Source organism: Grammomys surdaster, unplaced genomic scaffold (assembly GCF_004785775.1).
Source record: "Grammomys surdaster isolate TR1022 unplaced genomic scaffold, NIH_TR_1.0 371, whole genome shotgun sequence".
NCBI lineage: Eukaryota > Metazoa > Chordata > Mammalia > Rodentia > Muridae > Grammomys > Grammomys surdaster.
In genome coordinates, this window is record NW_021604790.1 from 5,618,422 (window position 1) to 5,643,570 (window position 25,149).

Genomic DNA, 25,149 nt, shown 5'->3' on the forward strand with positions numbered 1-25,149 from the left:
ACACACACACACACACACACACACACACACACACACACACACACACACACACTGTAGTATCATATTCCCCTGTCTCACTGAAACTTTAAACCCTTGGAGCAACAATTCCCTATTTCCTAGCGTCCTGGCAACTACAGTTTTGTTCTTTTAGTTAGTTCAACATTTTTTAGCTTCTACATATAAATGAGATAATATGATATTTTTCATTCTGGGCCTGATTTACTCTAGTTAGCATTGTCCTTATTTGTTGTAAAGTCTGAGTAGTAGTGCTTTGAAAGCTTTTTTTATCCATCCATCATCCATGAAACTATCTCTTGCATATAGTGATTTTATTTCTTTTGATATACTTCATTTGGAAGTGCAGTTTTTAAGGTTTTGTTTTGTTTTTCAAGGCAGGGTTTCTCTGTGTAGCCCTGGCTATCCTGGAACTCACTCTGTAGACCAGGCTGGCCTCCAACTCAGAAATCCCCCTGCTTCTGCCTCCCAAGTGCTGGGATTAAAGGCATGCGCCACCACTGCCCAGTCAGTTTTCAAGTTTTAAGGAACCTTAATATTGTTTTCCAAAATGTCTAAAGTTGTATTTTGTCTGATACTGGTTGTTGTTAGTTGTATCAGACTAACATCCAGACAATTTTAAAACAAGTCTATCCTGACTACAAAATGTTTTCATACATATTGAGTAAAGGACTTTCAGTGTGACTGCCTCTGGGCTACTAACACCCCCATCAGTAAACCTACACCAGCTCTCTGTAAGTAAATCCAACAATAGAGTAGCCAACCTGCTTTCCTCTGGTTACTGTTTATACACAGTTTTCCATTTCTTCAATTTCACCTTATTTGTGTCCTTACTGCTAAAATGAGTCTCTTTTCAGGTAGCATACAGTTAAATTTTTTCCCCTCCATTAACTACTTTTTATCTATTCATTGGAAAGTTAATATTTACATAGCTATTGATAATGAATTACTATTGCCATTTTGTTAATTTTCTGACTTTTATAGTTCCTTTGTTCATTCTTCTCTTGCTATTTCCTTTGATATATTAATATTATTTTACTAGGATATTCTTTCTCTTCTGTGCTTACTTAACTACTTTTTTCTTTTTGATTACCATGAAGTATCTTTAGTTTATTTTAAGCTGATAACTTCAAACACATAAAGAATATATACTTTAATTTCTCATTTTATTAATACCACAGTTTCCAAATGTATAAGGCATCCACTAACATTTTTATAACTATTATTCATTTTTATACAGTCAGTTTACCAATAATGTATAAATTATATTAACATGGATATATCCTTGGAGGGACCTTATTGCTGAAATGCTGCCTTTGACCTCCAGGCAGCTATTTTCAAAGTATGATAACTAAATAATTTTAAAACATTTTTATCTTAACTTTTAAAAAAAATTTTTTTATTTATTAATGTATGTGAGTACCCTATTTGTATGTATGCCTGCATAACAGAATAGGGAACTAGACAGAAGAGGACATCAGATTAAATAGATGGTTGTGAGCTACCTTGTGGTGCTGGGAATTGAACTCAGGACCTCAGGAAGAATAGTCAGTACTTTGAACTGCTAAGCCATCTCTCCAGCCCTATATCTTAACTTTTGTTTACAATTAAAAGTTACTTATCTATCATCATTGCAGAATCAGTGTATTCCAAATTTGACTGTCTTCTAACTTTTGCAGATTTATACCTTTGTTTTTATGCTGTTATTTCACATGTCTTCATTTCAACTTGATGATTTTCCTTTATTTTTTGTAAGATAGGTTTAGTGGTGTTTATATGGGAAATTTTTTCATCTCTCCTTTGTTTCTGAAGGACTGAAGTATTCTTGGTTAGCTTTTGTTTTCTTTCAGCATTTCAGACATATCATGATAGTTATTATCTCTGTCTATGGGATTTTTATCAACCACTGATTTTCTTGGTTATGGAGGATGGAGGAGGGTACAAGGCCAGCCTGGACTGTATAGAGACTGTCTCTAAAACAAAACCAGCATACAGTGAAGCATGGTGACCTACACTAGAATCAAAATAAGCAATAATGAAAGCAAAATACAAACAAAAAACTCTTGTCTTTGCTTTGAGAATATAATTATAGTATGTCTTGGTAAAGATATCTGTATATTGGAGTTTTGGGTTTCATGGATTTGAATGCTTATTTCTATAGATTATGGACTTTTTGTATTACTGTTTCTTTAAATAAATATTCTTTGCTCCTTTTTCTTCATGTGTGCATTGGTCTGCTTTGTAATACTTCTTGCATCCTGTGTTGTCTCTCTTTGTTTGTCAGGCTGACCTGTGAACTCATGGGTTGGTTCTTTCTTTCTTTCTTTCTCCCTTCCTTCCTTCCTTCCTTCCTTCCTTCCTTCCTTCCTTCCTTTCTTTTTTCTTTTTTCTATTCTTTGATTTTATTGGATATTTTATTTACATTTCAGATGTTATCCCCTTTCGCCATTGCCCTCCCCAGAAACCTCCCATCCCATCCCCCCTCCTCCTGCTTCTATGAGGATGTGTCCCCACCCATCCACCCACTCCCACCTCCCCACCCTCAAATTCCCCCACACTCAGCGTCCAGCCTTCACAGGACCAAGGACTTCCTCTCCCACCTATGCCCTACAAGGCCATCCTCCCCTACCTATACAGCTGGAGGCATGGGTCTCTCCCGATGTGCTCCCAGGCTGGTGGTTTAGACCCTGGGAGCTCTGGTTGGTTGGTATTGTTGCTCTCCTCATGGTGCCACAAACCCTTTCAGCTCCTTCAGTCCTCACTCTAACTCCTCCATTGAGAACCCCATGATCAGTTCAATGGTTAGATGTGAGATTCTTTCTTTTCTTTGATTAAATATGCTCTATGAAAATTTAGAGTTCAATAATTGTGCTGATTAGTTCAGGTTTTAATCATTTATTTTGAGATAGCTTTTCACTATGTAGTCCAGGCTGTTTTCAAACTCTCGTGATCCTTCTTCATCCTCCCACCAAGTGGTAGGTTTAGAGCTATGTAATACTGTGCCTGCCTCATGTGTGACTCTTTTTTTTTTTTCTTTCTGTCTCTTTGTTAATTTCTCATTTTGTTCAAGTATTGTTTTCCTGATTTCATTTTGTTTTCCGGTGGCTTGCTGAACTTCTTTATGATTATTATTTGAAAGTCTTGATCAAGTAGTTCATAGATGTCTGTTTATTTAAGATGTTTTTTAAGTTTTGTTCCTTTAATGGTGTCACATACCTCATTCATTACCCTTATGGCCTTGTATTGGATATATGGTTGGAGAAATAGGCACCTATTCTACCCCTTATAGATTAGCTTTTGCTGAGAGAGTTCTTTACCATTTAGCTCATGCAGAGATTCTAGTCAGGCTGTCTGGCTGTATCTACGGATAAGTAGGGTTGCTGTTAGATTTGAATCAGCAGGTTAGTGGGCCAGGTTTCTGGGTCTACAAGGGCTTCACTTAGAGCTTGAGTCTGTGAAAGTGTTCTGGAGCTTGAGTCTGTATTGAATGGGTTGTTAGTATGGTCTGGAGATTTGATAAATATGGACAAATAATAGAGACAGGTAGACAAATTCTTGCCCGGTCATAAACAAGGGGTTTGTGTTTAGAGCATAAAATAAAGTCTGGGGCAGCCTCATAATATGAAGTCAAGTGTAGCTCTACACGAGATGGGGTCACACAGCCTTTCCCACTGTGAGTGCAGGTATCCTGGATACAGTGCATGAAATAACTCCTTGAGGACTGAAAAGGAAGGAGTAGTGAGAACATTGTGTGCAAAGTCTGAACCATTCATGAGTTTAGGATTTTATTTTCTCTGATATCTGCTAGTTAGAGCTTATTACAGCTAAATGGCACCAGTGTATGGACAGAGGCATCTTCTGTAGGAGCTTTCGAGTTCTGATTTGAGGAATGGAAAAGAGTATTTCTCACACAGAGAGATCATATAGAAGTCCTCCCTAACCTCCCTGTTTTCTTTTCTTCTTGCCCTATCCTCCTACTTTGTTATTGAAGGTGAGAACCCACAGAAGATAAAATTCTGAGGGGAGAACCTTGTCTAATAGTAGAGCTGTTTATTACAGCCCATTTTCTAAGAATACCAGCAAACTGGAACATACAAAAGACTGTAGAGAAGGAGACCTCAGGAAAAGAAGACCAGAACGTTATAAACACCAAGGTTCACACTTAATGTTTACAGTAGCTCTGACCCTAATTATCATATCAAAGAGTTTTAAGATTGATCCAAGAGACATTTGAGGGCTCACATTTCCCAGATAAAGAAGATTGAGGCCCCAGAGAGTAGGGAGGTCTGGTGGGGTGGGATGGGGAAACTTAGATGGAGTGGGTATGGGGAGGAAGGTATGGGATGAGCAATAGTCAGAGGGCAGACCTGGAGAGGGATAAGGACTGGACCGCAAAAGAAAAAAAAAGAAAGAAAGAGGGGTGGGGGGAGGAAGGAAGGAAGGAAGGAAGAAAGAAAGAAAGAGAAAAGAAAAAAAAGACTTGAATCATAATTTAAAATATTGAGATCGCTCAGATTTAATCTAAAATTACACACAAAGATTAACAATATAAAATTGATGTACAGAGAACTAGTAAATACCAGTTTATCAAGGAAAAGATGATAGATGTTAATATATAGGTGAGTTGGTGAAATTACTGGACAAAGATGACTTATAAAAAATGTTTGAATAGCAATTATATGACCTCAAAATGAATAGAAAGACAAAAGTTTTAATGAGAAAATAGAAGACACAAAAAGGAATCTAATAGAAAATTTAAAACTAAAATATAATAACCAAAGAAAAATGGAACTTTTAAGGGTCATTAACAGAATACAGTGAGCACAAGAATATATGATTTTGAAAGCATATAAATACAAATTATCAAAACCTAAAGAGAAACAAACAAACAAATGGGGAGCCTGGGAGATATATAAAACAGAAACAAAAGGTCAGCATTTGTACCATTGTAGTTCCAGAAGAAGAGAAATAGAAATGTGATGATGAAACATTATTTAAACAACAGCTGAATATTTGTCATATTTATCAAAAGAAACTCACTTAACCTTAAACAGAAAAATGTAAAGAAATTCATACCCAGTTACTATTGATTAATCAACCTGTTAAAATATTTTTTAAAAAAGATCTAAAAAATCAATCTGAGAAAAATGAAACAGGAGTTTCTAGAATTACAAAGATTAGAAGATGTGACAATGATGTCACTTAAGCGATGTGTTTCACTGAGCATGTACAAGGTCCTGCTGGCAGAAATAGGATAGAAACAGGATAACACAACCAAAGAGCCAGCGGAATATATTTAATTTCACTAGTTTTTGAATAAATTCATTTGCTTTTTTAAGTTTGTTATTTTTAGAAGAGCTTATACACATACATACACGCATGTATGCATGCATGCACACATGACTCACCTATGCAGGTAAGGAGAGCAAACATTAATTAAGACATACATCTTCTCAGTTGCTTGTCCACCCTACATTTTTGCAAAGAGGTGTCTACTTTAACTGGAAGCTCACTGTTTAGCCAGGCAAGTTGAACCCTCAGGGTTGGCATTTCTGTGCCTAATCAGTGCTAGAGTTAATAGGTCTTTGTTCTGGTGCAGCAAGTATCATCCCAGCCCATTTTACTATTAAGAGAAATACAAGTTAAGCAAAAATCTTTAAGAATTTTGGGCATATTGGATATTAATGCATGAACGTTTGAGGTAGAAGACTTCCTAGAGGGTTAAAAATAACAACAAATTCTAACTTTGAGTTGGTCCAGTTAAAATATCAAGTGTTGCTAGGTGTGATGGCACACACCTCCGGTATTAGCACTTTGAAGCAAGCAGATCCCTGAATTCAAGGCTAGCTTGGTCTGCAAAGTGAGTTCCAGGACAGCCAGGGCTACACAGAGAAAAAAATCCTGTCTTGAAAAACCAATATAAATAAATATATAAAATATCAAGCCTTATAAAAAGAATCTGTAAAATTGTTTATTTGGAATGCAGAGTTAAAATTATATAAACATGGACGATTCCTTAAAAATAATTAGAATTTTTAAAAAGTCTCTTTAGTTCTTAATTTATCCTTTGACAGTTTTGCACGTCTGTAACACACCCATCCTTTCATGGTCTCTCTTCTTCCTCACACCTCCATCAGTACTTCAGCTTCTTTCCATATATACTTTCACGCTTGTATTTCTTTTTATTCTGTTTTTATTTTGCTTTGTGAAATACTGGTTTTAAACAGGGTAACTCAATGTGTGCATGAGTGTGAGGCTATCTCCTTGAAACATGAATAACTAACCAAGGGCCACGTCATTGAAGACAGTGATTTCCTAACATCCAGCAGCCCTTGACTGCTTTTAGCGTCCTGGATAAGGTTCCTACCCATGTGCCCCTCTCCTCTCTATGGCTGACATTTTTTCCTGACTCAGTCTTATGCAGCCTTACACAGGCAGCACTAGCTGTTAGGAGTTGAGTACCTTTGCTGTCACGCCCTTAAGTTAATGTTTTATGGCATTCTTCTCTGTGGTTTGTTTCTTAGACATTTTCTGCCTCTCTTTTTTTATGTTTTCTGGGTCTTGGAGAGGCCTTGAATGAGTGCATAGTCAATGCAGAGCATGCTACAATCACTCGTTTTTAGCCCTTTGACTTGCTTTAACAGCTGTTTGCTCTGAAGAGAAACTTCCTTGATTAAGGCTGAGGATAACATTAGTCAATGGACATAAACATAAATATTAAAGAGGTTCTCAAATATGCTCATTTAGCAAAATAATAGTGGTAAAATGTCCCTAGTACCTAGGAATTACCAGCCATGGACCTTTGACTTTGTTAGCACATGAACTTCCTCCTACAGAGTGGCCCTCAATCAGAAATCAGCTGGTTACTCCAATAATAACTTGTGCCATTATTGCAGTGGTAAGCATCTCTTGCCTAGCAAGTTTAGGTATTATAGCATGCAAGGTCTAAAGCTGTAAAGTGCGATTGTTGACTTTCATCCCCTTGCTACCTGTATAGAAGCTTCCAGCATTGTGGAAAATTTGAATCATAGTTTCAACTAAGGTAGATAACTTATTCTGGAATAATAATGTATAGGGACCTTTTTGTTTTAATTTTTTGTCTTATTATATTAAAGGAAAGATTCTTTTTTTTTTTTTTTGAGACAGAGTTTCTCTGTCTAGCCCTGGCTGTCCTAGAATTTACTCTGTATATCATAATGGGCCTCAAACCATCCTGCTTTTTGAGTACTGGGATTAAAGGGTACCACTTGACTTAAAGATTCATAACCTTGTATTTCGAGTACTATTGTATTTTCTTAGCATGTCTATCAGATTTATAATATTTGAACTGGGTTTTATCTTTAAAATGTTTGTATTCTGACAAAAATATGGCTTTGTGTTACATCTTTTGGTTTTCTGAATTATTTTAAAAATTTTACTAATAGCAGAATATTAAGTTACCAAGTTCATAATGGACTCAGATATAGATATTTTCTGCCAATTATCTTCTATATTTATAATTTTTATATTTATAAAATCGATTAGTTGATGCTGATCCTCATGGCACCTATTACATAGGTCCTATGCAATAGAACAACAATTGAAAAATATATTTGATATATATTAATTAGTATTAAGTCTTACATAAGATAAATGTACTCTTAAAAACTTCATTTCCTTGAAAAACCAAAAAAAAAAAAAACACCAAACTTCATTTCCTTAATAAATTTAAATATAGGCCCTGCATTTAAAAAGAAGTAAATGTTAAAACAAGCTTTCTAGGACAGAAGAAAAGAACACAGATGACAGAGCAAGAGTAGTGCTTCTTAAACCTGCTTGTAATTGTTGCTTCTTATTTCTGTTAAGTTAGAAATAAGTGAAAGTTAATTATTGAGTCTTTAGAGAATAGAAAAGATGATGGATGTGAAAAGAAATCTGTAACTTTAGATCACTATGTTAATGCTTTAGCTTTGTTAGCTCAGGCAGACCTGGCAGTCTGTGTCAGTTAGGTTTACCTGAAGCAGTCAATCTCTACATCCCCTCTGCAGCAGCTCCTGGATCCTGGGAGCAGAGACATGTGCCATCAAGCCTGGAGCTTAGGCTGGTATTGTTTTCTCTTTTGGTTGGTTGGTTGTGTTTGTTTTTGGTTTTAAGTTTACATATGCTTTATGGAATTCTAAATCGATTTCATTTTTGTGCTTTATTTGTGATGAGTCACTTTGTTTCTACATAGTATAATGGAATTATTTATGAACTTATATTTGTTGTAGTTGTAAAAAAATTGTATAAAGAGGTATATTCTTGCTTCTTAAAAATTAAAATATGGATAGCGAAATGAATATTGCCACATACTTTTAAAAAAATCATGAATAAAATACCTTCAGGATTTGTCTGCTTTTATCTCTTACTGAATCACTTGCAGGTTTACTGTTTTTTTTTAATTTAATCAATAGAAGACTTATTTTTTAATTTTTTTTAGAAAACGTCTTATGAAACATGTGAATGTCATTTTACTATAGTAAAACATACAGTTCATGAAATTATTTGGCATATTTTAGGCAAGCAATTGTCTGTCTTTTAGACATTGTTTGAAGGTCAGGGCTTCTAAGCTAGAATGCTTTAAATAAACTTTGGAATCAATAAATCCCGTCGTTCCTTCATAAGTATGTATGGTGGAGGGGAAAAAAGCATTGGGTTTTGGATGTGAATGCAAACCCCTCCTTAAAAGAGTAAGGACAATAGCCATTGATTTACATAAGGAAATCCTCAGATATTTTTAATGATTCTACTTATAAGAAATAAAACAAGTGATAAACATAGTAGTTTTATGATATAGAGGTCACTGGAATGATGCCAAACTCATCATCTGTTTATGCTGTTTTTAATTTAATGCAGATGGAGGAACCGAGGAACCATCGGATCGAAGACAGTCGAGTGTAGATTCTCGCCAAAGCCACTCTGGGCAAGGTAAAAGTTTTTCATTTTCAGCTGTTCCTTCTCCATAACTTCATTTGGGTATTGGGACTTTGCTGGGTCTCTTTTAGGTGTTGTAATTTTTCACTTAGTGTTTATTGATGTAATCAAATGGGGCCTTGTGTCACTTTTTAAAATGATATTAAGGCTTAATTTTTCCCCTAGCATTAATGATAAATGTCTAGGTACTATTTTTTGGAAAGTAACAAATTAAAATTTTAACACCATCATTTGTTGCCGTATAATCCCATACTAGCTTTCCCCTTCTTCTCTTCTTACCCTTCTTTCTTCCTTTCTTCTCCCTTTGTCTCTTCCTTCCTTTTTTTTTTTAAAGACACAGTCTCATGTATCTCTGACTTACCTCCAGCTATGTAACTGAGTCTGACCTTGAACTTGGTCCCTGTCCTCTTCATAAGTGCTAGGATTATAAGTGTGCACTACCATATCCAGTTTCTGTGGTACAGGGTAGGGTTTGGATACAGGACTTCATGAATGCTAGGCCAGTAGTCTCCCAACTGAGCTACAACTCCAGCCCCTCATAGAGTATTTTAAACTTTTCATCAATATAATATTTGTTGTCACAGTTGTCTGAGAAGAAACAGTAAAATTGCTGTATTATTTTAGATTCTTATTTCCCTTTTCTATTTAATTTTTGGCCTTTTATTAATTTTTTTCTGATATGGCTACTATTCAGCTTTTTTTCTTTTATTTTTGAGATTATTATATAATCATATCATTTCTTCCTTTCCTTTTCTAAACCTTTCCATTATGTGTCTGTGTATGTATGTACGTATGTATGTATGTATGTATGTGTATGTATGTGTATATATATGTATACATATATTCATTATTCAGTCTGTATAATAATTTTACTTGTATCTATATTTTCAGGACTTAACCAACTGGTATGCTCTTTCCTGGGGTAGATTATTTCTTCCACTTTCAGCATTCCTTGGTTGCCTATAGTTCTTTGTGTAGGGTTGAGGCAGAGTGGTCTATCTCTAGTATACTTTGGCATGGCTCATGTTTAGGCATTCATGTTGGTAAAGCATTATGAGTATAGCTTCTGACATTCCTAGGAGACAATGTCTCACAGTGAACTTCCTGATCTTCAGGGTCTTACATTTTTTCCATCCTTTATTCCAAAGTTTTCCCTAAGCCTTAGGTATAGTGGTTGTTTTGTAGATGCATCGACCAGGACTGGGCTCCGTAACTCTGTATTGTGATTGGTTGTAGTTTTCTGTATTGGTCTCCATCTATTACAAAAAGAAATTCTTTCAATGAGAGATGAGATCTACATTTAAGTGTGGGTATAAGGACAAATACTTAGAGGGTACTTAGGGATTCTGTGGTTTAGTAACCATACTGTTAACTATCTACCTTTAAAAAAAATCCTCTATTATATCTAAATTGTAGGTGTGTTATAGATTCTCTTCCAAGATCTTTTACTTCACTAGCTCTGGGCAGTTGGGCAGGTTTCCAGTATCAAGCATAATTGCCCTGTTGGTGAGTGGTTCTTACTTAAGTCTAGTTAGAGACCTGTTGGTTATCAGCATGGTATGCTTCCCACCACTGTGCCCTTAGAGTAATTGTCCCATACTGGTTGTTATTGTATAAAGGTGTCGTATCTGGGTAAGACTGTTGGTTGCTTCCCTCCTTTTGAAGCTTATATGGTGCCTTATGGCAGTGTGAAAGCTTCAGGGAGAAAACATTTAAGTCAGGTCCAGCTAAGGGGCCTTTAGACCCTTTGTCTGACTGAAGTGCATGGTGTCTTCAGGAATAGGGACTTAACCTTCTACTACTGGGGGGTCAAACAAGGACAACAGCAATAGTCTATAATATTTTAGTAGTCTCTTGGGCAACTTTGACTGGGAAAGCAAAAGGGGGCTTCTCCTGCTTCATGTTGAGGTTATTATTAGATAGTTTAAGGCCCTTTCAGGGTGAGTCCTCTTCTGTTTCTTTCTCTTGTTGAATTCTATTTTCAAGCCATAGGTTATTTTCATGTTTGCCATCAGTCTTAGTGTTTTCTTGGGCATCATTCAGGTATTTATTCTCCTTAAGTTCTTTTTCCTTAATTTCATTGATCAGTTTCTTTAAACTCCCTGAATCTTTGATGAAATTTATGATTGTTGTTTTAAATTCTGTACACTGGCATTCATCTAGGAAATTATCATTGACACGCATTTTTGCAAGTGCAGTAGGTTTTGGAGGGAAGATACTGACTTGGTCCACTGTGTTGCTTGCATTTTTGCAATGAGTTTTGGGCATGTGGATTTCTTTTTGGAAGTCTGTCATGAGTAGAGCAGGTTGAGTCAGAATTGAGGATATGCGGATAGGTTGAATCTAGAGGTTTGAAATGGCTTGGATGAATAAAGTCAGATTGTCAGAGGAGATTGGGCCCATGTACAGGATGTGCCTTCTTCTTTAAGCCTACAGTGTGGGGGTCAATTTGGCTGGGTGGAAAGGTTGGTATGATATAGCATGAGAGGGACCTATGGGTTTGCAGATGTGTAAGGAGGGTCCTAGAAGAAGTATAGAGGTTGGTTATGCCATAGTTGTCTTAGTCACTGGTCTTCTGCCATGAAGAGCAACCATGATTATAGCAACTCTTACAAAGGGAAACATTTAATTGGGGCTGGCTTACAGTTTGAGATTTAGTTCATTGTCATCATGGCAGGTAAGCATGGTGGCACATAGGCAGACATAGTGCTAGAGAAGTAGCTAAGAGTTCTTGATATGTAGATGAGAGAGAGAGAGAGAGAGAGAGAGAGCGAGAGAGAGAGCGCTCATGCAAACAAACCACCCCCCACCCACCCACGGGGCCTGACTTAGGCTTTTGAAACATATAGCCCCCAATAGCATACTTCAATAAGGCCATACCTCCTAATCCCTCTCATGTAGTACCATTCTCTTATGACCAAGCATTTAAATATATGAGCCTATGGGGACTATTCTTCAAACCACCACTGTAGGAGTAGCCAGACAAATCCTGGACACTGTATATAGGACCCAGGGTAGATCTAGAAGGTGCAGAGACTTCCCAGACTGGACCCTGGGGAAGGATATGAGAGATTTGGCTGGATGGGTAGGTTGAATGCAGTGCCTTGATTAAGTTTTTGAAGTGATCATGTAAAAATAATCCACTGAAATTTCTGATCTTTCCTAATTTATTCAAAATTGCATAAGCATCTTCTACTCTTTATTTTTTCTTCAGTACTTATCTTTGTATTTATTCTGCTGATATTCTTTGTTTAAAATAAAACAAATGTTCATAATAACATATCCTTTTGGTTATTTCAGTTAATACTATATTCTTAGTGGTAAGAGTATATCTGACTGGGCCATGATGGCACATGCCTTTAATTGCAGCACTCGAGAGGCAGAAGCAGGTAGGATCTCTGTGAGTTCAAGGCCAGTTAGGTCTACCCAGTTCCAGGACAGCCAAGTCTACACAGAGAAACCCTGTCTTAGGTAAGGGAGGGGGAAAAATAGAAAAGAAAGAAAAATAGAGAGAGAGGGAAAAAATCTGAAATCTAAATAAATTTCATTAAATAGGTGATGTGATCACCAAGATCATGAGAATTGAAACTACAGACTGGTGGCTGTGTTGGTGTGTTGGTCTCAAAAGGGCTGCCAGGGCCATTTACTCTATAATTCTATACCCTTTTGTATTATCTCATATACACATTTGTATGTATCTATGTGTGTGTATGTACATATATATGAATATATGAATAAAATGTTTAATGAAACGTAGGGTATTCACTACAGAAGAATACTTGAAGCCAGTGACTACACTGGGGGTTCAGGATCTTAGAGTAACCCTGAACCTTTCTTAGGGTGAGCTTTTAAGCACAAAAACATATTCTAGGCTGACATAATTCAGTTTAGAACAGTTATCCAGAAACAGAACTAGTACATTTGCAGATTTCCCAAAACTATGGGTTTGACGGATCTGGCCTTTGTTTTCACTTTTGTAGGTGGTATTATCTGTGTGCTGAGTTTATAATCTGAGTAGTACTTCCATCATGGTAGCAGTTGTACTAAAGTCTGGGGCCCGTTACTAAAAGACATGGCTATTTTTGAAGTTTTTAATCTATACAGCAATACTTAAATCATTCTTAAGTGATCTGTAATATTGCAGATGTTAGGAATTTATTTACTCTTTCACTCTTATTCTCTAAACATATTCAGAAAAGAAGGGAGGAAGGAAGGAAGGAAGGAAGGAAGGAAGGAAGGAAGGAAGGAAGGAAGGAAGGGAGGGAGGGAGGAAGGAACGAACACATATGTGAAAACCCTAACAAGAAAATTAGTACAGAAATTGTAATTATTGCTCCTTTCCTAAAATATGTGTGGCCAACCAAGGCTGACTAGATATTTGAAGACTAGACTAACTAGTGTATAAAGCAGATGTTAAACAGTAAAAATTGAAGTACTATTAGCAGTAGAGGATGGTGAAGCTGCCCCAGAAACCCACTGAAAGATCAGTACAGGGATTAGCAATGAGACAGCCTCCACATAATGTTAGGACCTAGAGATAACATACATCACTGAAAACTGACCTCTAAATTCAGTCACAGTAGAAATAAATAAAACTATGCGGTTCATCCTCTAGAGGTTTCAGAAAGCTTAACTGACAGCATGTGGAGAAAGGAGCAAAAGGAAGATTTAGTTAAAGGCATGTGGAGAAGAAGAGTTGGGTTCCAGGGATGTCCTCTTAAAATGTAACTAATCAGCCAACATAACATCAGAGGCTCCTGTTTCCCACTTAGGACTCGCAAACACTTCATGGCTACATCAGCACTCCAGTTTGGTAGAGTCAGGTTAGCAGCAGTGGTGTGGCACTACCTAGCAGAGACAGCCAGGCCTCAGCCTCTGCTCAAGTCAGCAGGAGGGACCTAGAGGGATACCAGGAGAAGTTCTTGGCTGTGCCTCTCTCAGGGAAGCAAAGATCAGCAAAGATGCAAGACCTACAAGCATTGCACAGCAAGCTGTGCCAGCAAGCTAAACTCTGACTCCATCGCTCCGTGGAGTCCTATTTATACCCTCCAAATATCACGTGTCCTCTGAGTCTGCAGAAGTGGCAAGAAACTGCAGCACACTACTAGAAGTTTTTTGGTGCATTTCTCTCTATGGAGTCCCCACAAATGTAGCTCAACTACACAATGTAAGGTGGGCCAATATATTCATGTTGTTAGCAAAGAACACTTCATCACGTCCTTTCACATGCTTGCTATAGCATGTGTCTGCTTCAGCAAAACATCCCTTCACAAGTCTGCCTTAGCCTTTCACACCTATGTCCACTTTAATGAAATGTTCCTTCATGTTTTTGCTCCAGCAGAACACCGTCCAACTGATTTTCCAAAGAACCCTTAAGTTTGCACTTCACAGTGTTGTATGGGAAGATGTCAGAATGAGTTAGTCTCATGGTAGCTGACATCTAAGCCTTAAGTAAAAAACCTTAGTTTTTGTCAGTGTGTGGTACAAATATTTTTGTTATCTAATTTGGATCATGGCATGGATGGCATAATCCATGGCAGGTTATGAAGGAGCTAGTCACGTCATGTTGCCTCTGTACTCAGCAACCAGAGAGGGATGAATATTTGGAACTCAACTCATTTTATCCTTTTTATTCATTCTGGATTCTAGCCCATGGAATAGTGCTGGAAACATTCAGGGTAGGTCTTCCCAGCTCAGTTAAAACTTTGTCAAAATACTCTCATGGGCATTCTAGAGGTGTGTTTCCATGGTGACTTTAAAGTTCAATCACATTGACAGTGAAGGTCAGCTATCAAGGCCTCCAAATCCTGATCCACTATCTCTGCCTGAGTATCAAGTCCTGAGGTTACAGGTATACACCAAAGTGTATGATATAAATTATTTTTCTTAATGTTTCTGAACCCTTCAAAAAGAATATGTTTTATTCTATTTAAAAATGTACAGTTCTATAAATGCCATACAGCATGGTCTTTTTGATTGATAATGTTCAGTCTTGTCTTCTGTATCCATGCTAATTTTTTGTCTGCTTGTTCTGTTATTAAGAGAAGCATATTGACATCTCAGTCAGTCAGTGTGAATTTGTCCATTTCTTCTGCAAGTTCTGTTATGTTCTCATACTACCAGTGCTCTAGTCAGAGTTTTCTTCTCCCAGAGATATGTGCGTCCTTAGATACAGCTACTTATGAAACAGGCTTGCCTTGAGGCAGGACTGGAAGAGAAAGATGAAAGGAGAAGCAGTAGATTTCACTCATTTATTCAATCCAACTAGCATGAATTGGTTCTTTCCTTCCACCATGTGAGTCCCTGGGGTCAGAACTCAGATTTTCAGATTTGACAGCAAGCTCCTTTATCCACTGAGCCATCTCACCAGCTACCCCTCTATGTTTAGTATGACATCTTCTTTTCTTCTTTGGATGAATAACACTCAAATACTCAATAATTAGTATGCTACAAATATCAGCCAACCAAAACAGAACAAATAACAGCAGACACCACCATGCCATGTGATAATCTGCTGTCTGACTGTAAATAGTTTCAGTTTCATGTTTCTTCTTAATAGAGGACATGCGAGGTATCTGGTGCATTGTGCCAATATCTTTTTGACTTGAGTGTCTTTCCTGTCTTATACTAATCTGCTGCTGTAGCCTACTCTCTCATACATACCCATATTCTCTGATCCAGTTTAGGGGCAGAGACCTCTGATGTTTTCTGAACCACATACAGGTGGGAAGGTGGGAGATGAGCCTGACTGCTTGTGTTTCATTTACTCAGATTGTTGACCATGGATGTTACTCCTTACATTTCTTCCTTCTATGCTTAAACCAAACCTGGTAATATGCTGGACTACAGTTATACTGGTATCTTCATATGCATGCTCTGATCTGGGCTATAATTTCCTCCATCTAATTGCATATATTTTCTGTTTTCTACTTTATTTTATTATTATTTTATGTGGTATGGGTGTTTGCCTGCATGTATGTCTCCATACCACATATATCCCCAGTTTGTACAGAGCCTAGAAGATATTATTGTATTCCCTGGAACTGGAGTTTAGACAGTTATGAGCTGCCATATGGTCACTAGAAATTGTCACTATACCTACATTACATTATTCTCCACAAGAAAATACTTTGTCTTTATTTTACTCTACAGCAATTTTTCTGTTGGTTTGTTTCTTTGTTTTGAGATAAGATCTTCCTCTGTAGCCTGGCTGACCCAAAATTTGCTATCTAGTAGACCAGAATGGCTTTGACTTGCTGTGAGCCTTCTTGGACTCTGCCTCTAGAGTGCTGGGATTCATAGATAAGCACCAACTATGCCTGGCTGTGTACTTTTGGTAGTATGTATTTAGAACCTTTTCATTCTGATATTTAAAGTATGAATTTGTTTATAATTGGTTATGTTTGAAGGATCTGAACTTATAATTCCCCTTGAAATATCTTTATATGTAGTCTTATTGTATGTCTGAAATTCATTTTTGCTAATCTTTTTCACTGTAACACTTTTTTATAAATCTAAACTTGAAATTTACCCTTTAGCCAAGGATTCTTTATGATCTTGGGGTGTTAGAGGTCACATTAGAATGTGTGTGTGAGTATTAACCATAGTTGTATTTCTAGTGTTATAATCTCATGAGCTAAAAGAGTACTTTTAACCAAATAATTGCTCCTTCATTCACCTAAAATATCTCATCAGCATTATTTTGTATGTTTCTCTGAGTTCATAGTGGCATATTGAAGGATATATAGATACATACATACATAAACTAGTTTGAATATTTTTAAAAATGAGGTGTAGTTTTTTTTCTGTTCTCTCTTAAGCAGTATAGCATGGTTATCTCTATAGAATATCCTGAAATGGTTTCTTAAAAATGATGCATCTTAAAACCAATAATGTATTCTTACCAATTCCTCATCTATGTTTACATTTCCAAAATTATTTATAATAATTTATTTATAATTGTTAAAAGTTATTGTAATATGCAGTTGCAAGCATATTTTGTGTCAGAACATACCAGACTACCTAGCATGATGATAATTTGCCTAAATAGCAATAGAGCCTTGTTGAAGTCACTTGTCCAATGGCTCACAGCAAGTCAAAGCCATTCTGGTCTACTAGATAGCAAATTTTGGGTCAGCCAGGCTACAGAGGAAGATCTTATCTCAAAACAAAGAAACAAACCAACAGAAAAATTGCTGTAGAGTAATATAAAGCAATAAATATGGACAAGCTTTACTTGTCCATATTTATGAAAGAGAAGGAATAAAAGCATGGCCACCAAAAAGGTTGAAAATCATATTGAATATATAGAAGTATTTTGATTTAAGTTGTTATCTGAGTTTTTCCAATAGATAATCATAAAAGCCTGAAAAGAAAAAGAACCTCTATAATTGTTAAAGTTTATATAATTCTTAATGGATGGCAAAGGATGAGGAACCTATTAGTAAAGCCTGAAGTGAAGCTATTACATAATTAATACTTATTTCATTGGAGAAGCAAGTTGGATTTAATGTTTTGTTCACAGTAAAAAATTAAAGAGCTGTTTTCCACAAGGGGGCAGAATAAGACAACTTGAAAACTTAGCAGTATAAAATGTATACAAACAGAGAGGTAGCTCACAGATCATTTCATGAGTGTTACCATGTATGGAACTTGATTATGTAGCTGTTCTTCACTGCATGTGTAGAGCCCCTGCCAGGCTGGACACTTTGCTATGGCTATTATCAGCTTGGCATTGCTGCAGTTCACATTGCTGAGTGTGTGTTTAAATTCTGCCTTCTTTATTAGTCCACTGGACAGAGGTAGTGAGTGGGAAAAGAGATTGGTTGAGTCCCCAAATCTGGTTGTTTTGTCTACTGTGTTGAGCAGTTCCTTCTCTGAAGTCTGCTCTTTGGCAGACATTTACATGGGGCATGAATTACTTTGATAGTTTATACTCTTTCAAAGACTTCATTTTTTAATTTCCAAATCTCTTTGTCATCACCTCGTTTATTCTTCCAAGTTCCACATAGCCTCATAAATCATTCAACACCGTCTACAAGTAAATATCTAACAATTCCTCTGTCAATTTTCCTTAAAAAGTAAATGAACAACCATCTGCCTAGCTCAGGTTTCTGCCATTGGGAATGAGTTTTTCCCTTCACAATGACCTTTCTTCTCTAGTATGAGTATTGTGCCATTACTATCTGCATGTCAGGTGAAGTGGAAGCTTAAGGGTTCTTTGGAAAGTTGGTTGGGTATTGTTTTGCTGAGGCAAACACATTAAGGAACGTTTAGCTGAAGTAGACATAGGTGAAAGGATGTTCTAGTAAAACACATAAAAGGACACAAGGATGAAAGATTCTTCACTAACCACACACATGTATTCGTCCACCTTACACTGCATAGTTGAGTTATATTTGTCAGGACTCCATAGAGAGATACGCACCAAAAAACTTCTGATGGTGTGCTGCAGTTTCTTGCCATTTCAGAAGACTTAGGCTGATTGACAGAGTGATGTCAGCTAAGGCAAATGTTGATGTTGAGGGAAAACCCGTGGAGAACTCATGATGTTTGGAGAGAATATAAAAAACACTCAATGGACAGTGACAGAGGCTGAGCTTGGCTTGCTGGCACAGCTAGCTTGTGGGTCTCGCATCTTCACCGATTTTCGATTTGCTGAGAGAGACTTCTCCTGGCATCCCTCTGGGTCCTTCCTGTTAACTCAAACTCAGGCTGAAGCCTGGCTGTGTCTGTTAAATAGTGCCTCCGCTGCTGATTCTTGTTTGTTATCCCAATTCTGTGGAACTAGACTGCTGAAGTGTTTACCAGTAGATCGAGCTGCCACCGCTAACCTATAAACTGAACTGCAGATTTCCAGACAACACAGACAGGAGTTTCTCCAAAGAAACTTTCTAAGCAAGTTCACACCCTACCTGCCATATCCTTTTTTTCCTAATACCTCTGGTGGATGGCGGGCCAAAAAGGAGATTAAAGTGTTTAAGAACCATCATTAAATATAAGGTTTAAAAAATTAAAGTTAAATGTCAGTTAAAAATCATTAATTTTTTTTCTTTCCTCCCTTAGCCAAATGATCATGACAATCATATCTACAATAAGTAGTATAGCGGAAGTAGACATCATGCATATTTGAGCTGCCTCTTAGTAATCTAAATTACTTTTGATTCTGGGTCTTCTGGTGAAGTGATGCATTGCACATCTACTCAATTCGTGGGTGGTTGCCCTAGGCACATGGTAGCATGATAGTAATGACAAAACATTGATTCTAAGGACCAGAGGTAAACTAGAATTGTTTTGTTATTGATGTTTGTTCATTTGTTCATTTTGAAGAATGATAGTTTTTGCAAAGGATGACATTTTCTCCCTCCAAATATTAAAAGTCTGGTCTGAGATTAACCTAAGGTTTTACAATAAGGACCTTGTTAAGCTATCTAAATTGGTTCCTGCTTCTTGTCCATTAAGTCTAGTCAGCATGGTACCATTGGTGTAGTAGACAAACATAATGCCCCATGGAATGAAAGGCATGTAAATAAATTATTACCTAGAGCCACAGAATTGATAGGAAGTAAAATGGTGGAAAGGTATCACCAACCCAGACGACTGAACAAATACTTCTTCTAATAGTTTTTCAGGTGGTTAAATGCAAACTAGGAATCAAGGATACATTGGTCTGCTTCATCAACAAAATCACATCTAAAACAAGTCAGAAGTGTTGCAATCTAAATAAGTTTTAAAAAATAATAACCATTCCCCAAGATTTGTCTGTTTTCCATACAAGCCATTATGAGGAGAGTTGAGTGAGGCTGTTAGAAGAGTTAATCGCCTTTGCAGCTCTCCAGCCTTGGTGTTGGATGGTACTTGGGTTATATCTTCTGGAGACCAACTGAAGCTTGTTTGGTAGATAGAACTATAAGTTTCATGGTGCAGTCTGTAATCATTGGTAACGTGTAACATCTGAAATGCGACTGGTGGAAAGAATGTGTTTTCTATGTAGAATGCATGCTGGATTTTAAGTATATCTTTGTAGTCATATCAGAAAGAGTTGCCTTTGCTTTCTGAAAACATTATTATTAAATAGTTGCCTTAAAGTCTTTGTTATTAATTTACCATCTTAGAGTTTGCATCTATGACTTTTCCCTTTCAAGTTGAGGTTTTCCTGTATCTTCATATTGGATCCTATACATGTTTTATACCATTTGGGTTAAACCCTAAGGAGAATGTTGATTTTTTTATGTTGATGTCTAATCAATCAGATTATGTTCAACACACAGACTCATAATTTTCATTTTGGGGTCTTTGTTTAATTCAAACATTTATGGAGTTATTTAGATAAACTCTACAAGTGACCCATTGTATTTGGAGACTAGAGTAGTAAACCAAACCAGGGGCCAAAACTTTTTGTACAAGTAACAATATAACACCTTTTCCTATTCCTGAGGCCAGAGATTTTCTTTAAGCTTTGTTATTTTTTCCATTTATTTTGTAAGAATTTTAGCAGATTATATCCATTATGTCCAGTTGGTCCAAGCCAGTAGTTTCTCAACCTGTGTGTCACAACTCCTTTGTGCATTGAAAAACCCTCATACAGGGATTGCCTAAGACCATCAGAAAACATAGATATTTATATTTCATTTACTAACAGTGTCAAAATTACAGTTATGAAGTAGCATCAAAAATGATTTTATGGTTGGGGGGGGTCACCACAGCGTGAGAAACTATACTAAAGGGTTGCAGTATTAGGAAGGTTGAGAACCACTGCTCTAAGTTATCAACTCTGTGTGGGGGGAGGAGGGAGAATTTCTGAAATATACTTTTAATTACACAGTGTTCAAGAGTGTAGGAAAGTCTGTCTTCTTATTTATATTTAGTTTTTTGATGACCTTATGCACTCTTTTTAAAAAATTATTTAAAATTCAACCCTTTTCTTAGTCCCTCCTCCCACAGTTTCTCATACTATTCCTTCTTCCCCCTATTGCTGAGAGGATGCTGCCCCCACCAGGCCTCTACCCTCCCTGGGGCCTCAAAGTCTCTGGAAGATTAGGTGCATCTTCTCCCACTGAGGCTAGACCAGGCAGTCCTCTGCTATATGTGTATCTGGGACCTCAGACCAGCTCATGTATGATGCCTCAGTGTCTGGGAGGTCTGAATTAGTTGAGACTGCTAGTCTTCCTATGGGATTGCCCTCCTCTTCTGCTTCTTTCATCTTTCCATAATTCAACCAAAGTGGTCCCCGACTTCAGTCCAACGGTTGGGTTAAGTATCTGAAGCTATCTCAGTGAGCTGCTGGTTGGGTCTCTCAGAGGACAACCATGCTAGGCTCCTGTCTGTAAGCACATCATAGCATCAATAATAGTGTTAGACCTTTGTGTCTCCCCATGAGGTAGATCTCCAGTTGGACCAGTTACTGGGACTGCCTTTTCTTCAGCCTCTTGTCCCTTTTTGTCCCTGCAGTTCTTTTCAACAGGAACAGTTTTGGGCTACAAATTTTGCCTGTAGGTTGTAACATCATCCCTCTTCTTGAAAAAAATTCTTCACTAACCCCACATCTGATATTGGACTAATATCCAAAACTATAAAGAACTCAAGAAGCTAACCTCAAAAAATCAAAAAATGCAATTTAAAAATTAAAAAATGGGCTACAGAGCTAAACATAGAATTCACAACAGAGGTATCTCAAGTGGCTGAGAAGCACCTAAAGAAATGTTCAAAGTCCTTAGTCATCAGGGAAATGCAAATCAAAGCGACCCTGAGATTCCACCTTACACCAATTAGAATGGCTAAGATCAAAAACTCAGGAGACAGCATATGTTTACTAGGATGTGGAGAAAGAGGAACACTCCTCCATTGCTGGTGGGATTGCAAACTGGTACAACCACTCTCACTAGAAATCAATCTGGCTGTTCCTCAGAAAATTGGAAATAGTTCTACTTGAAGACCCAGCTGTGCCACACCTGGGCATATACCCAAAAACTGCCCCACCATACCAGAGGGATACGTGCTCTACAGTGTTCATAGATAGCAGCCTCATTTGTAATAGCAGAAGCTGGAAACAATCCAGATGTCCCACAACGGAAGAATGGATACAGAAAATGTGGTACATTTACACAATGGAAAACTACTCAGATATTAACAATGAGGACATCCTGAGATTTGCAGGCAAATAGATGGAACTAGAAAATATCATCCTTAGTGAGGTAACCCAGACCCAAAAGGACATTGTATGTATTCACTAATAAGTGGATATTAGCAAAAAAAAGTGCAGAATACCTAGGATACAACCCACAGAACTTAAGAAGTTTAACAAACAGAAAGGCCAAGTGAGGATGCTTCAGTCCCACTTAGAAGGGGAAAGAAAATAATCACAGGAGGCAGAGGGAGGGGAAGAGGGGATCAGGACCAGGTATGGGATGGGGGTGGGGCAGGATAGAAGCCCAGAGAGCCAGCAGAATGAATGGAAATATACAGCTCTAGAAGGTGGGAGATAGGGCACCCTCTAGAAAGTACCAGAGATCTGGGAGGTGAGAGACTCTCGGGACTCAATGGAAGTGACCTTAGACCTTATGCACTCTTATGCACATTCACTGGAAGCTTCTCCTATACTCAGTTTTTCTTTGCTTGCCTTTCTTTGTTGTTGTTGATGTTTGTTTTTGTTTTTCCTTCTCATAGGTAGAACAGGGTGTCTCATAAAGCTCCTCTAAATAAAATACAGCAGAATGGGGTAGGCTTCCAAAACTGGATCCTTCAGGCTTGGCCCCATGGAGAGTTCAATTTCTAATTATAATTTCTTGTACCTTATTTTGAAGTACATTGCTGAGGTTTCTGCTTTGTCGTGACTGTGTTTTCTTATCTTCAACTTTGGGCAAAGAAGTTTATATTGTAACTTTACTTCTCAGACAAATATAAGAACATTGCTGATTTATCTAATGCTGGAAAGTCCAAATAATAATGCATCTAGTGTGGTGTGTGTGTGTGTGTGTGTGTGTGTGTGTGTGTGTGTGTGTGTGTTTACATCACAACACAATAAGGGTACCAAGTGGTAGTAATATGCAAAAGAGAGGGAGGGAGGAAGGGAGGGAGGGAGGGAGGGAGGGAGGGAGGGAGAGAGAGAGAGAGAGAGAATAGTAGAAGCAAGAGATTGAAGATTGAATTTAAGAATTTTCTAGATGAGTCTTCATAGGATGGCATTGCCTATAAATAAGCAAAATTTTTATCTGTTTTTAAAATTTCTATCATCTTTATACTTATCTTGCCTTTGTTCCGTCCAAGAATAAAGTACTATATGAGTAAGAATGGAGAAAGTGGACATCTTATTGTGTTTCTAAATAAAATAGTTTCTATTCTTCAGTCAGTTTCATGTTGTCCATAAATATCTGTCTTGAACAGCCTTTATTGTTTTATAGCTAGCTTCATCTGGACTTTCATCATAAAGGAATGTTTAAACCTAAAGGGATTTTTTTTCTGCATCTGTTTAGATTGTCTTCTGATGCTAGGTCATAGTCCTAGGGTAAAACCTAATAGTATTCGTTTGCTAATAAATCATTTCCTAAGTTTTGTTTGTTTGTTTGTTTGTTTGTTTGCTTGTGAGTGACAGGGTCTTTCTTTTTAGTCCTGTCTTTACTGGAACTTGATATGTAGAGTAGGCTGGCCTTGAACTCAACCCTCATCAAAGAAGCTTCTTTTATAGTAGATTGTTACTAATACAAAGATTCACAACTGATCCTTGTGGACTGCTCCCCTTTAAATGAGACAGCTATGTCATACTCCAGCCCTCCAAGACTTGGGGATAATTGAAGATGAGGGTGCAGAACGATTATAAGAACCTGAGATAGTGAGTGTCTGCAGTGAAACAATGTTTGTGGGACATGACAGCACCATTAATCATGTTTGTGTTTAACTATTTGAAATAGAACATTCCACACTGTCTTGGTTTTAGCATTTCTGTTGAGAGAGCTGATAAATTCTGATTTGTTTGCCTTTGTAAGCAATATGGAGTTACTTTTGTGGCTTTTAGTATTCTTTCTTTGTTTTGACTTGCTGGCATTTTAACATTTAACAATGTGACACAGATAGATTCTTTTCTGGCCATGTCTGTTTGGGTCTTAAATGCCTTCTGTACTTGAAGTTTTATATCTTCTTGGACTTCAGAAAATTTTTGGTGTGATTTCATTGTATTTGTTTTCTCTGACTTTCATTGGCAGCTTCCTCTACTCCATTCTCTATTCCTTAGGTTTGATCTCTTGATCCAGAGTTCCTGAAAGTTGAGTCACATTTATTATGTACCTTGTTGTTGATGTTTTCTTCTTCTTTTGCCATTTAAATATAATAATTTCTCAAGCTTGTCTTCAATCTCTAAATACTCTATTGGTGATATTTTCCATTGATTTTTAAGAATTTGATTCATTAAGCTTTTCGTTTCCAGCAAGGCATGATGGTACATGTCTTTAATCCAAGCACTTGGGAGTCAGAACCACGTGGTTCTCTCTTGAGGCCACCTTGATATACAAAGTATGTTCCAGGACATCCAGTGCTACACAGTGAAACTCAGTTTCAAAATAACCCCCTACTCAAAAGCCTTTCATTTACATTTCATTTCATTTTTCTTCCCCTAGAATCTCTAGCTTTTTGGTGAATTTCTCATCTGAATCTTGATTGATTTCTTTGTTTCATTCATCTGTTTAGTCATCTCTTCTTTAATGTCACTGAGAGCATTGTGTAAAAATTAGACTTTTAAATTTGTTGGTGTTTTAGCCATTTCCATGTATTTAGATTTGGTTACTATGAATCAGTGAACTTCTGAAGAAGGGACATTCTGTTGCTTCAGCATAGCTCGTGTATTTCTTCTTACTTCTGTATCTTTTGGAATGAATGTATCCTCCAATTTTCATAAGTGTCTTCTTGGTAAGTAATCTGTTCCTTTCAGTCAGGGGAGAAGTCAGATTGCAGTTATAAAATCTCAAAAACAAACCAGATATTTAAATATAGTGAAAAACAATTGGAAACAACTATATTCCCAATAAGGGTAGAAAAAAAAGTGCCAAGATACTACATTGGTGTTCATACTATTAGTCCAGTATTAGGTATTGTATTAGTTTTGTAGAGCTGAGACCCATTTTCAGACAGAAACATTTTAAATTCTGAGAGAGAGAGAGAGAGAGAGAGAGAGAGAGAGAGAGAGAGAGAGAG

At 37.1% G+C, this 25,149-nt stretch overlaps 1 protein-coding gene across 2 annotated transcripts in view; it reads left to right on the top strand.

The window, feature by feature from the left end:
• Tanc2 (tetratricopeptide repeat, ankyrin repeat and coiled-coil containing 2) overlaps positions 1-25,149 on the top strand; it is a 284,441-nt gene that overhangs the window by 67,773 nt on the left and 191,519 nt on the right. For both annotated transcript variants that reach the window (XM_028780603.1, XM_028780602.1), the window contains exon 3: positions 8,890-8,961. In XM_028780603.1, coding sequence (XP_028636436.1) covers positions 8,890-8,961 — 72 coding nt within the window. The remainder of the gene's footprint in view (positions 1-8,889; positions 8,962-25,149) is intronic.